The sequence below is a fragment of the Pagrus pagrus genome, assembly GCF_965226575.1.
Source record: "Pagrus pagrus genome assembly, chromosome: 3".
NCBI lineage: Eukaryota > Metazoa > Chordata > Actinopteri > Spariformes > Sparidae > Pagrus > Pagrus pagrus.
In genome coordinates, this window is record NC_140187.1 from 17,547,659 (window position 1) to 17,562,095 (window position 14,437).

At 39.7% G+C, this 14,437-nt stretch overlaps 2 protein-coding genes across 2 annotated transcripts; both read left to right on the forward strand.

Moving 5' to 3' along the window:
• Positions 1 to 953: 953 nt before the first annotated feature.
• Positions 954 to 7,076, forward strand: twf2b (twinfilin actin-binding protein 2b). The gene is made up of 11 exons (XM_084347380.1): positions 954 to 1,089; positions 1,856 to 1,933; positions 2,029 to 2,207; positions 3,606 to 3,701; positions 3,781 to 3,885; positions 3,978 to 3,992; positions 4,082 to 4,123; positions 4,213 to 4,338; positions 4,526 to 4,676; positions 5,824 to 5,945; positions 6,067 to 7,076. The coding sequence occupies exons 1-11, from the start codon at positions 1,065 to 1,067 to the stop codon at positions 6,232 to 6,234; spliced, it is 1,107 nt and encodes a 368-aa protein (XP_084203506.1). The 5' UTR covers positions 954 to 1,064; the 3' UTR covers positions 6,235 to 7,076.
• A 2,125-nt stretch (positions 7,077 to 9,201) lies between these two features.
• Positions 9,202 to 13,252, forward strand: cishb (cytokine inducible SH2-containing protein b). The gene is made up of 3 exons (XM_084348566.1): positions 9,202 to 9,460; positions 11,402 to 11,552; positions 11,716 to 13,252. The coding sequence occupies exons 2-3, from the start codon at positions 11,420 to 11,422 to the stop codon at positions 12,219 to 12,221; spliced, it is 639 nt and encodes a 212-aa protein (XP_084204692.1). The 5' UTR covers positions 9,202 to 9,460; positions 11,402 to 11,419; the 3' UTR covers positions 12,222 to 13,252.
• Positions 13,253 to 14,437: the final 1,185 nt, after the last annotated feature.

Genomic DNA, 14,437 nt, shown 5'->3' on the forward strand with positions numbered 1-14,437 from the left:
TCTTCCCGAAGTCGAGGAGGGGGGTGGGGGGTTCTTTTGAATAATGTATAGATGCTTGGGTTGTGTACTCACCACTGAATGAATAATGGATGATCCCATCACAGGTAACCTCACAGGTACACACTTATCTTTCTCTCACCTCCCTCTGCGCGTGTGTGTGCACTGAAGAGGTGTGGAAGGAGAGATGGAGGAATAAAGGATGATAGTTTAAGCAGCCGGCACTCACACTTGCTAAATTAACACTTTTTTCACCCTTATTCACTCCCCTCTGCTGTGCAGTGCGCTGATGAGTTTGTTTTTGTCAGGGAGCAGTAATGGATCTATCAGGACTGGCTGAGCAGCAGCCATTTGGAGCTCTTTACATCACATGTTGGCATAAAAGGGGGCTTATATCTCACCGCACATTCTCATATTTCCATAGCGTACAGATGTTCCTGCCCTATTCTTTCTTTTTCATTAACTATTAAAGGTCACTTTGCTGATCGAAATGCACAAAAGGTATGAACCACAAATACATTCTTGAACAATGTTGAAATGAAGCGGTCAGATTCTTGCTCAGTGTCACATTTCTGTGACCAGGTGGCTGGAATTTGAGATCATGCCCGAGCTTGATCGGCCGCTCTGTGAATGAGTGATAAAATGTCGTTACACGACAGCATCTGAGAACACTGTACTGACCACTGATGTCAGGAGCGCTGGATTTCAGGACAGCCTGATCTCCCCCATCACACGCACAGGACAGTATGTGACCCGGGAGACGCTCCCCCACCAAGACTTTTTAAAGTTGTGGTCATCGATACGCAAAGAGGTTTTAGATCAGTGGTCAGGGTGGCATATCCACTGACAGGCACGTTATTACTCATCAGCCACAGTTCCGCAGATTGTATTTCAAGTTGTTAGGAGTCTCCCGAGTCACCCTCAAGGCGTTTATGTCACTGGTGCGCGTGGGTCCATCTGTCTGCCATCAGTGTAGAGGCAGCCTACCTGCTGAGCAAGAAGAGCGAGGACACAGACCTGGACCTGGTCCTTCTTGCATGAGAGGAGTGTGAAGCGACTGCCAAAAGATGTCACACCAAACTGGAATTAACGGTGAGTTTATTTGATTAAAGGAAAAGTCTGTAAACTTTAGTAAAGCAGGGTGCTTTTGTGTATTAGTTAGATTGTCTCCATAGTCAGTTCAGGTGCTTTTTAAATTTTCTTTTGCGCTTTTGAGCTTTGTCATGACATTTAACACATCGTCACACTCTTGCTGATATTTAAGATCAACTTGAAGTGGATGTTGAATAATTCTGGACTATAGGTTACACATTTATAAAATTACAAGCCTGAATATGACTGATTTACAGTCAAAACATCTGTCTTTAATGTTGTGATACCATTAATGAAGATATTTAGCACCTGCAGACATTTATGGGTAGTTTACCTATATGTGTGTTATGGCATTTGGTAATTGGAGCGTAGGGGGACAGGTTGGCAGAAGCGTACCTCTCTCACCTTTCTCACCTGGTCTTACATCATTTATGAGACCGCTGTGTTTGGTAACCATGGTGAGAGGTTCGGAGGGAGTGTAATAAGCAGCTGAATGTAGTTTTTAGTACCAAACTACATTCATTGGTGTGAAATATCAAGGAGAGATGAGGTCATTTTATCCCTCAGACTCAAAGTTCTCAGTGGTTCTTTGTTGTATCCGTCCCGTCTGAGTCACTTTAGGTGATGGCGTGACTATCTGGCAGCGGATCAAATTTTCTCCCTGAAGTGGAGTCTCAGGTTCTTACCTAACCCAACTCTGTCTTGCCTGCTTTCAACCCCCCCATCCTCAGTTTTGACTTCTCTGCCTTATATCTGGTTACTTTAGCAACATCTGAGCTGAGAGAGTTTCTGGCCCAAGCAAGAGGAGGTGCCATCCGAATAATGAAGATAGTCATCAGAAATGGTAAACGCGCACTCAAAGATTCGACACGAGTGAGCTTTTTACTGACTCGTTGTAAAACCCAGGATGAGATGAGCTGATGCATGTTTTGTCTGCAGAGGAGTTGGTGTTAGATTGGTACAGAGAGCCAGCACAGAGCTGGGACAAGGATTACGATCAGTTCCTGCTTCCTCTGCTCACGCCTCAGGAGCCCTGCTACATCCTCTACCGCCTGGACTCCCAGAATGCACAGGGATACGAGTGGATCTTCATCGCCTGGTCACCTGACCAGTCACCAGTATGTCTGGAACGGCTGATTAACATGTTGTGACTGACGAGTGATAGTGTCAAATTGAGTCTGCAGCCAGATTCTTACAATTAAAAACAAAACAGAAGTGATATGACTGAAGTGAACTGAAAATAAGGATACAAACAGGAGCCTATGTGAAAACATCAACTGAATTAAATGAACCCTAACCCTAACTCTTCTGTAAGACTTCCATGAAACTAAAACTAATGTAGCATTTTAATGTTATCTTTCTTGTGCAAGCAACCAAAAAAAAAAACAGGTTTAGATTTAGATTGTAACTGCTGTTATTGAAAACATAATAACAGTTACTACGATTTACAAGTTAACATCAGTTAATTTGGCTTTATGACTAATTGTTTAAAGGCATTACACAGAACCTGCCTTTAAAACATTTAACATGTTTGTTCTGTCACAGTGATGAAATATTATTAAGTACATTTACTTTTGAGGTACTTGAGTAATTCCATTTTCCGTAATACTTTCACTCCTCTATAGGCAAATATTGTACTTTTCACTCACTACATTTATTTGATAACTTCAGTTACTAGTTAATTTCTAGATTACATGCTGCATCACAGCCAAAGCAGCACATTAAATTGATTGATTCTTATATTTTTATACAGTTTACACATATATTTAAATACATGTGTTATTTACTTTTATTTGTACTTTTGATATTTAAGTGCATTTAGTGTCAGACAGTTTAAGACTTTTACTCAGCTACTACTTGTGTGGGTGACTTTCAGTTTCACCAAAGTAATATTTTAACGTGATATCTTTACTTTTACTCAAGTATGACTTGGGTACTTTTTACAACACTGTTCAATAGTTTCTTCAATAACTTCAAATTACTACTCCCAGAAGTTATTAAAACACACGAGGGACTAAATGAAGACTCAACTAAAAAAACAATGTAGAAATCGCCATCATAAGAACATACAACCACGTTATAAGACAAATAAGTACTCATGGTTATTACCTACTCCTCCTCTCTCACTGAAAAACCCATCATCTAAGAATATGCAGATATTGTTCAATTCAAAAGTTTAACACAAGATGTCTCCTATTTCAATAAAAGGTCCATTCTCTGTAAGTGCACTGGAGGTCTCAAGTTTCCACAGCACATTATATAAGCTGCAAACTGGATACTGGGCCAGTAATGTACATGTTTGTGTGTTAAACTCAGGTTTAAGACGGTGAGCACAGAGAAAGTTTCCTCCTTCAGCAGATGAATGTGAAAACAGCCTTCTAATGCAACAATCAGCAAAACACTTTGTTTTTAGTTCATCGAACACAACACAGAAAAAGTCCAAATATAATATGTTTAAGGACTGCAGAGACAATAATAACCATGGTAAATGTTCATTACATCCTCCTGTGTGTCAGGTGAGGCAGAAGATGGTGTATGCAGCCACCCGTGCCACGCTGAAGAAAGAGTTTGGAGGAGGTCACATTAAGGATGAAATATTTGGCACAGTCGAGGTTGGTAAAATCCCTCCAGCATGACGCCTGATCAGTGAAACCGCTGGTGATTAATCCTGTTTGTGTGTCCGTTCTGCAGGACGACCTGTGCTTCCAGGGGTACCTGCGACACATGTCCTCCTGCTGCTCCCCGGCTCCACTCACAGCAGCCGAGCAGGAATTACAACGAATTAAAGTCACGGAGGTAAAGTTTAAACAACATAAACTGTGAACCACATACTAAGTGTCTTATGTTCATCACGTGTACTCATATATGTTTCTACTTTTCTCCTGCAGGATAAAGTCGTATGGGTATGTAGATTTTCCTCCTAATACAAATTCAACTGTGTGTGCATGAAGAGGAGATGAGGGACAGATTTAAAACTGTCTCATGTCCGCAGGATGAACGTAGACGAATTGGGACTCCAACAGCACGAGCGAGGGTTTGTTACAATCTGTTTGACTCACTGATGTGATTTTTTCCGTCTTGTGTTGGGACCTATCAGCACTGAGATTTGTTTCCATCCTGTAGGTTACAATGGAGTTTGGCTTAGACAAAAGGGCGCAGACTCTTCAAGGTCTTGCTTTTCCGTTACAAGAAGAGGCCAAACGAGCTCTGCAGCAACTCAAGCAGAGACGCATCAACTACATCCAGCTGGTGAGCCCGGACAGAAAACCTTTATCACTGATTACATGGCGTGCAACATATATTCAATGAAAAAAAAAAAAAAAAAACAAGCTGCTGGGATCTATTTTCGAAACAAACTGTGTTGATGTTTTCAGTGAAAGGCGCTCTGCGTGACTTGACCTGTGAACAAAGCTTGTTTGTGTGTGTTGTGTCGCAGAGGCTGGATGTAGAGAAAGAGACCATTGAGCTGGTTCACACCAAACCTACAGAGACCCAGGAGCTTCCCTACCGGATTCCCACAGACTCACCCAGATACCACTTCTTCATCTTCAAGCATTCCCACCAGGGTCAGCTGCAGGAGGCGCTGGGTCAGTACACAGTCTCATTAAAGTCCAATATGATTCCTCTATTTCCTATTTTCAAGGAACTGAAGGGAGATCCACATGCAGAAATGATGACGTACTTACAGTCAAATTAATAAAGTATAAATAAATGCTACAGACAACAGAGAGATATTTCACATGATGTTGCACAGAAAAATTGAACAATGCAGTTGAATAGTTGTATTATAGCATGCACCTGTTTTCAGTGACAAACCAACTGTACACTTAATTAGCGATAAGCAAGCAACATACTAAACCATTAATCTGCTCAAGAACCAGATATTTCCCTCAGGAGTTGGTGGAGACCAAAACAGAGCTAAAAAGAGAGTGAATATGGGACCTTCGTTCATCAGGTGGACACAAGAATTGATTCAAATGATTGATAATGTTGCCCCGTATCTTTTTAGTGGGTAATGAGACAACTTTTCACTGACAGTGTTGTGTTTTCAGCTTGTTCCACTTCCCCCAAGTGGCTCAAAAAATGTAATGCAGCTTTCAGACTCTGGCGTTTTCAAAGTGACCACAGAGATTAGTTTCAAATGGCGAATGCTGACTAGTCATCAACACAAGTACTTTTACCTTCTTTTTTTTTTTTTATTAAACTGAATTCTCAGCCAGATATGGCAATAATTTTGAATAAATTAAATTAAAAATAAATAAATAGCACAAAGTAGTTTTGCTGATGATCACCTGTGTGCCACATTGAACTAATTATGTGGACTCTCTGGGATAATGTACCTGTTCCTGCTCCTGATCTGAATTATTATTGTTTTATAATTTTTCTTTTCAATAAAGTCATATACATATGTACACATATTTTGTTATTATCCTCTTCATTTTCTGTCTTGTCTTTTCTTGGCCTTTGTCATTTATACTTTCGATGTTTTGTTTGTGTAAGGTATGTCTATTAAAAATAATAATAATAATAAGCTCAGTTGATGACACCTCTGTTTGAGGACTGTATATTCTAGTATTCTGCCTACTCGTGATGTAGTATATAGTTTAGAGAAGGTGGTTGTGGATGTGAGTTTAGCTCCTGAACCATTTTTTTTACGTCATAGCTGATGTTTCATCTGATCCAGTAAAGAAGCAAATATCCGCTGCTTAAGTGATGACTTTATATCTCTTCCAGTGTTCATATACTCGATGCCTGGGTACACCTGTAGTATCAAAGAAAGGATGTTGTATTCCAGCTGTAAGAACAGACTCCTGGATGAGGTGGAGAGAGACTACCAGCTGGAGGTCACCAAAAAGGTACTAATTACCCAAATCACATAGAAATACAGTAAAAATCACACTCAAATCATTTAAAATCAACTGTTATGTTATTGTTGGAAGAGAGCAGTCATTGGTCTGTGCATTATTCTGTGTGTAGATGGAGATAGACAGCGGCGACGGCCTGACAGAAGACTTCCTGTATGAGGAGGTCCACCCAATGGAGCACACCTTGAAACAGGCCTTCGCCAAGCCTCGCGGACCAGGAGGGAAGAGGGGCAACAAACGCCTCATCAAGGGTGCAGGGGAGAACGGGGAAGACAGTTAGACATTATACACACACATAAGACATTATACACAAGCACACACGCAAACCAACACGATATCTATGAATTGACTTCTTATTTGACTGTTTAGCTTCTAGCCATTTCTTCTTTTTACCGGCAGACATAGATTTCACACTGAAAACAGGACAAAATAGATCCAACAGAAAGCAGAATTCATGCTCATTCATCCCCTTTCCTCGCACGCAAGCATAGGAACATAATCATTTTTGTTGATTTGTGCTACAGGCCTGAGCTTAGTAAACACATAAATATAAAGTAAACTAATAAAAGAAAAAAAAATACACAATTAAAGGGGCACTTTGTATTTTTGGAGAAGAACTGAGCTTTTTAATATTTACAATTTTAATGAGGTAATAATACAAACTCTGAAATATTTTTTTTCTCCACAACTGAATAAACAAGTCCCAGAACTTTGTTTGACGCTAGAAAGGTGGCAGGGTCCGCCACATATGAACAAAGTAAAACAGTATGAAATCATGTAGTCCTTTAAGGTCAGTTTATTCAGTCGTGGAAGCAAAGACAGTTTGTTTATTTAGTTTGTTTCAGCATGAAAGAAATTGGAAGTAAAGCTGCATTATACATCCATGTGCTAATGAGCTAACGGTAGCTACAGTTAGCAGGAGTTAGCATTGGTGATATGCTGCCCCTTTTTGTTGTTTTAATTGGACAGGTGGCCAATTCATACATATTGCACCTTTAATTATTTTCTGTCACCTGGGAAATGGCCCTGAAACGTCTGCTTTATGGTGGATTTCCCTTTAAATTGCCTACAAACAGGCCCAAGCTGTTCACTCTCTGAACCACATGCAAATGCAAATTCTCCCACATCACATTTACAGCCGACTTCTTCAGTCGCCTGAGCTGAAGTCTGTTGTTTTACATGGTCCTACAATAAAATATTTTCTTTATTTTCTAGCGTTTGTGCCCTCATTCCTCTTTCTTGCTCTGTGTGCGTGTGTGTGTGTGTGTGATATCCTATAGTCATGCAGGCCAGCAGCAGGGATCACAGCTCAGCAGCAGAGGTCAATTTGTTGTGTGTGTTTTCCAGGAAGGCTGTGTACTCAGAAGCCTTCAGCTCTGCTGCTTTCAGACCTCACGGGAAAGACGAGTGATGCGAACATTTTTCTCAGAAACGCGGTTCAGGGCTGAATGGCAGCTTTCAAGTGGTCATTATCTTTGTACGTGGGAACTGTGGGCTGGGTGATGATGATGAACCCTGACTCTGTGAAGACACACTGACTTCTGGCACGACACATTCAGTTCTTTTCCAGGAAAACAAGTCAAGCACACAGGTAATTTTCTTCAAGATCACGTAGCGAGAAAAATCAAAGGCTGACAAGTTATTGTTCAGAGGATGGCGATGATCCTGCAGAGAGGGAGAGCGGCTTATTAAGGGAATAAATATTAAGGGATTTGGTGTTAAATATTACTGTTTCACTTCTCAGTATTAACCAAATGATCCTCACTCGTATGCATGTGTGCTGAAAGTGAACTGTAAGCTTTATATGAAGTCAGAAACAGCTGTGTTTTAATGTTGAAGCTATACACGCCTTAAATAGCGTGATTCAGATATTTAATAGTTGAAAGAAGCCGTATTTCGACTGCACGCAAATGCATCACTAAACGCATTACTACCAGCAGCTGCGTCAAGACGGACAGAGGTAACACCGACCGTACAGGAAGGACTGCTGCTTCCCTTCAAAATAAAGAGATGAAGAGTCGCTGTTCAGAAATCAGAAATCAACATTTGCCCCGTCTAGAATAGAAATGTATAAAGTTTTAATTGAAGTTTTTAAAAAAAATTATAATAATATAAAGAGATTTTAAGAAATACAAATAGAAAAAATGATACTAAGAAATAAAAGTAAGTAGGAATAAGATATATAAAATACAATATAAGATAACCTGGGAAAAATATGTGTATTAAAACTTATACAACTATATAGACCCACATATATACATAGAAATAAAAATACCACTAGAAACAGACATGTAAGATGTGTGCCTTTAACTACAGTGTAGATAATATTGCATAACACCGCAATAGGAAATGATGGAAATGACAAAAGCTTACAGTGTAAGTAAATGCGACAAACAACAGTAGAGTATCATCCTCAAACAACAACAGCTGAGCTGCATTAGTTTAGATAGGTGCAGCGGCAACTGGGTATATTTAACAATATATAAAAGTGAGATTGTGATAAAAGCCGAGAAAGGTTTGAAACTCGTTTTATAATCATGAATTGTTTAATTCTGCTTCTTTTGACAATAACCAAACTTATTCCCAGTCATTTTTGTTCTTTTATTTAGTTCCACTTTTTTTGTGATTTGAGATAAGATAAAAGATAAGATGTGACTTTATTGACCCCTCACTGGGATTATTTACCTGTTGCAGCAGCGGTTGAGTGATAGATTAAGAAATTAAAAACAGACCAAAAGCAAGAGAAAGTAAAACAAAATACACAATAATATAGTAAAATTAAAGAATGAAAATACTACTGCTAATTAAACATAATAAAGATACACTCTATTAACTTTCTACATACAAATGACCAAGAAGGACAACTGCACAGTTTAACTGCTCCCATTAAAAACTGGCACTGTGAAATAGAGCTGTAAAAATTCAAATAGGCTTTTGTTTTATTATCTAAACAGATATTTAAGAGACATGGGTGTGATATTTGCTGATGACACTGATATAACCCTGTTATATTTGATCATTTTAACCACTTTTAAGGCACAAACTTTGACCTCTTTCTTCAGTTTCCTATTCAGATCTTATTTTGAAAGGAGCGCAGGAAGTGGTGTGTGTTGCCGCTGTGTGTTGACGGGGCGCAGTGAGGCTGCAGGCAGCAGCTTGTCTGTCACTGCGGGCGCTGAAACACAAAACCTTTCTTGGAAACAGATTCCGGGAAGCTCAGTCAGTCAGTCAGTCAGTCAGTCCGGGCTGAACTGAGCTGTTTTCTGCCTGCAGTTTACTGAGTAAAGAGCTCCGGTCAGGCTCACAGCTCCGCTCTCTGCAGGTGACTCACACAGATTTATTCTTCTTTTATTATCACCACACGACACAGAGTTAGAAGAAATGTTTCCTTTCTCTCCACCCGAGACTGTTCAACCATGGTAATTAATTATTCACTGTGAGAGACTGCTGGATTATTTCCTGGACTGCTCTTTGGTGGAGATCCTTATGATTTTCCTCGCTTTAAGGTAAGAATGACAGAAATATGTGTTCAGCTGTTGTTTCATGGAGCTCAAATATTTGGATGAAAAGGCCAGAATGAATATCAGACAGTCAGCCTGAGTCCCTCTGTAGCTGTTTAAACCTGTTAATGACTTTATTTATAGTCAACGTCTCAGCTTGTTACTTTTAAATTGGCTACTGAACACTAGTGGTTGGACTCCATGGGTGCTGCTTGCCGTGTTATTTTGAGTTTAATGTCTCTTTTCTAGTATCGATTTTTATTTAAATTCTTATTTTTATTTTTAATTATTGATCTTTAGCCTGTCTGTCGTTATTTTTGCTGCTGCAACACCTGAATCTCCTCTTATCTGGTCTCAGGCTTATCTTATCTATTTTTTTAATTCTGTGTTGTATATAATTTGATATAATTCAATATATAAATCATCAACCTGTCATATAATATAATGTTTAATATAATATAATTTTATGTTTTCATTTTATTCAGTATATTTTTCCATTAACATTTCTGCAAATATGCCAGAATTAGACAAGAGGCTAGTTTTTGTCTGTAGTTTTTAGTCTCTGGCCTGCAGTAAAGCTGGCAGCCTGAAATCAAGTGAGTGTTGAGTTTCAAACAGCAATTACATGTAAACATGTAAAACTTGTCACTTACAATAAAAGCAGGACGAAGATATGGGCAGCAATAAAAGAAGAGGAAGTTAATGGTGAGACAAAGGAAAAACAGACAATACACATAAAGCCAACAGGAGCGAGCACAGATAAAACATAAAGTTTGATGGTTTTCAGATGATACCAACAATAATCAGCAGCCACAGAGCTAAACTTACTTCGATCCATCATGTAAGATGTATATAGCACATAATATACTCCATAAACTTGAAGCATAAATTGGGAAAACATCACAGCGTCTCAGTCCCATTACAGTCGAAAGTGATGCAACAACTTAACACATAAACATCTAACCATCTGGAGATGTTTTTATAATAACCGTCTATTAATAAATGGTACATTTATAGTTAATTAAACTCTATTGTACAGTTTTTCACTGTTAGCAAACAATGAAATGTTCTGTAAACCATTTATTAAGCATTTATTGAGGTTAACACATCAGTTGCAACTTTATAATGTCCGTCCAAATAATGTTTATAGATGAAGTAGACAGTATTATAATATTATATATATATTATAAACATCTACAGTATTTATAAACATCAGCTGTGACTTTACAACAAACACTTGCATAATGAATGGTTTATAAAGCATTTTATTGTTTGTTAACAGTGAAAAAACATTAACTAAAGTTTAATTAACTATAACTTTACTATTTATTGATGATTTTTATAAAATAAAAATATATAATGTTTGTTTCTTGGGTTTGTTGGTTTGGTCGGCTGCTTGTTTGCGTCGAAGTCTGTTTTGGACAATGACCGTCAATAGTTGTGATGAAATCTCAAATAAAATTGCGCAACCGACTCGTTTCTCAGACATTTTTTGTCGGTTTTTGCTCGGTATGTTGTAAGCATGTTAACTTCTGTGTCATCTGTTGTTATTTCATTGTTTCAACATATATTTTGCTTTTATATTTGTTATTTTATATTTGTTTTACCTTTTATTTTATTATCTGGCTCATGTTAATGCTCCTCTTAGCTGTGGCTACTGTAAAGGTGAGGCCACATCTTGTTGTTTGTTGTGTGGAGGCCTGATGACGGCCTAGTGGTCCAAACATGTCGGCTTTTTTAATGGTTTAGCTACTTACTTAAGGCTTTTTAATATATTCTTCCTTGTTTTGATACGTTTTCTCATTTGGATTGCCTTTATCATGAAATATTGTATCACTTTGAGCAGTATACAATATAAACCTGCACCTAGCATGTAAACGAATACTTTACTGATGCCCTAATGTTATTATTATAATATTATTATTATTGTTATTATTATGTCAACAGGGCTGCTGTCAGTCAGACATGGTTGCCCGGACAGTAACCATTTTCCATCATGAAGGAGGTTCATGCTGCCCACATCCCTCTCCTCCACCCTGGGACCCAGCAGAGGACCTCCGCTGCATCACCACCACCTTCCAGTATCTCCAGACCTCAGGTACGTCAGCAGGACTCACTGATTTTGACTGAAAATACAAAATCTGACTGTTTATGTTGACTCCATCTTACTTATGAATCATTTATTTCATATGGTAGACATTTAGAGAGAATTGGAGTGAGTTGAAAAAAAACTGATATCCAAACCATCTGTCTGGTCGCAGGCTGGTACTGGGGGTCCATCTCAGCCAGTGAGGCTAGGGAGGCTCTCCTGAAAAAGCCTGAAGGCACGTTTCTGATGCGGGACAGCAGTCACCCTCAGTACATGCTGGCCCTGTCTGTGAAGACCCGCAGCGGACCAACCAGCGTACGCATCGAGTACAGCAAGGGCTCCTTCTGGCTGGACTCCATTTCCCCCGGCCTGCCTCACCTGCAGTCCTTCCCAGACATTCTCAGCCTCATACAGCACTACATGGGCTCGGGCCACACGCCGCAGGGTCAGGCGTCTAATGACATCCACCCCAAAACCAAGCCCGACCCTGCCAAGCACACAGCGAAAGACAGCAGCGTGCCTCTGAAGCTGATGCAGCCCCTGCACAAACCAGAAGCCTTCCCTTCTCTGCAGCACCTGGCGCGCCTCACTATCAACAGACACACCGACTGCCCCGAGCAGCTGCCACTCCCAAAGCCTCTGCTGCGCTACCTGCAGGACTACCCTTTCCACATATGAGGGTCTCTGTGGCTCTGGTGCAGGACACAGGGACAGGGTCACACTCCATGAACACACACTGTGAATCTGGGACAGTGTGACGCCCCGGGCCACCGATGAGCCCAGCAGGAGAATACTGAAATCCTCACATGTACGTCACTACTGGAGAATGAGCTCAGTCTCACTACAGAGCTACTGTTGTTCTCCAGAATAATGTTTTTTTTTAATTATTATTTTTTTTCTTATGTGTGTGTGTTTAAGCCACGGTAAAATCCACTTTATCTCCATGATGCCAACGCGAGTTTTTCTCCCTTCCTTTGCTCGGAAAGGTTTTTTGCACGTCCAAGCCCAGCGGTCCCGGCTGCTTTTTTTTCACAAGACAGCTGAAACATTAGAGATCATTTTGGTTTCCATCTTATGATCTCCGGTTTGTCTGCGCTCATTGTGAAGACAAAGAGCGTCCGACAAAGCAATGTTTATGAAATCAGTGAAGCTGAGGCCAACGGTGATCTCATCCAACAACTTTTTAGCACCACAAAATCTCTTAAATATGTTTTCGCGTCCTGTTTTTCAGTGCCGTGTCGCAGCATGCGTGTTTTAATCGTTATTTTGGACAACACTCAACAGAGTTCAGAGCCGAACAAGAGGTTTGTTTCCTGCTGGGTGTCAGTGTAATGACTCTCTTCTTCTTCCTGCGTGTCAGGGTTTTATCGGTCAGATCCAGTCACAGTGTAAATAAGAATGGAAACAGTCGAGGGTAACATCGATAACACATGAGGTAACCATATTATGAGTGTGAAGGATGGAGTACAGTGTGTATTTTGTATGTCGTTTCTGTGCAGAATCCTTTTAAAATCAGATATCTTCCACTTGAAGAGGTAAAACACACCCTTTCACAAAATTATTACCATCATGGGCACCGACGGCTGTTCGTAGAAATCTGTTGTTAGTTATTAAAGGACATCTGTTTACAAACTGGTTTTATTCCCAGAAGAGAGTCACACATGCCTGTGGATTTTCAGAGAAATAAACCTCAGAAATGTTTTTCTCTTTTTTTTCTCCCCCCCAAAGTGTTTTATTTTTTCACTGTTGAATGACTGCCCACGTGAACATGCGGATGAATGTGAGGTATTAGTATTGCTGTTTTCATGGAAACACGCCTGAGTTGTTTCCAGGAGGTGGAACTGAGCAGTGCTGAGAAAACCTCTTATCAGGATTAGAGTAAAGAGCTGCAGTTATTAATACACTGCTGCCACAAGTGAGAACAGGCTATCTCTGTGTGTGTGTGCGTGTGTGTGTGTGTGTGTGTGTGTGTGTCTTTCTGCTTCAACCTGTCAGTCTGAGATGTTTCAATCATTTTTCTGTCCAGATACAAACGATCAGGATCTTCACAACACTTTTCTCATGAGGACAGTTCAGACATCTTTACATCATCTCTGTTCCGGCTGACGGACGGTTCGGTGTTGATTATGATCACATGATTTTAACGTCTCTCGTGCAGATTTAATGCAGCATTAGACTAAATGCATATGTCAGCTTTGTACCACATACACACAGCAGTGAAAGCGGTGCTCAGATCCTGCACTTCAATGTAGCAGCACCACATTGTAAAGTCAAGTTAAAGTGCTTAAGGTATTAAACCCTAAAGGTCTCGTAATCCAATTGATCCTTCCAGAGTGTTGTATTATTATTATATTGGATTATTGAATTAGAATTACAACCTGTTGTACATGTTTTCACCCGTCAGTGTTTGTTTGTTTGTTGCTTGGTTGGTCGGTTTGTCGGCATGATTACACAAAAATGACTCGATGGATTTCCACGAAACTTAGACGGAGGATTGATCTCAGGCCAGAATGAACCCCGTTAACTTTTGGTGCAGATTTAGATAGAGGGGATTTTCCAGGATTATTTTTCTCACTGTCTTTAACATTATGAGTTAAGGCGTTTTTTGACATTTTCATTAATTTCGCATGGATCTCGATGAAAGAACAATCAGGCAATTATGGTTAAGCAGTTCTGGGTGGTTTAAATGTTAGAGTAATGCAGGCCTGTCGAGTTTAATATTGGATTATGGCTTCACTGAATTAAAGGGGACTGTTGGGCCTTGGCGGAGGTATTCACTCTACAAATTGCCACAATAAACAGCATTTCAATCTGCTCATAATGGGCCTAATTGTATTTTATTTTTTTTAATCTTCTGGGTAGTAGTGCAACATTTTTTACAAGATCAGTAAATG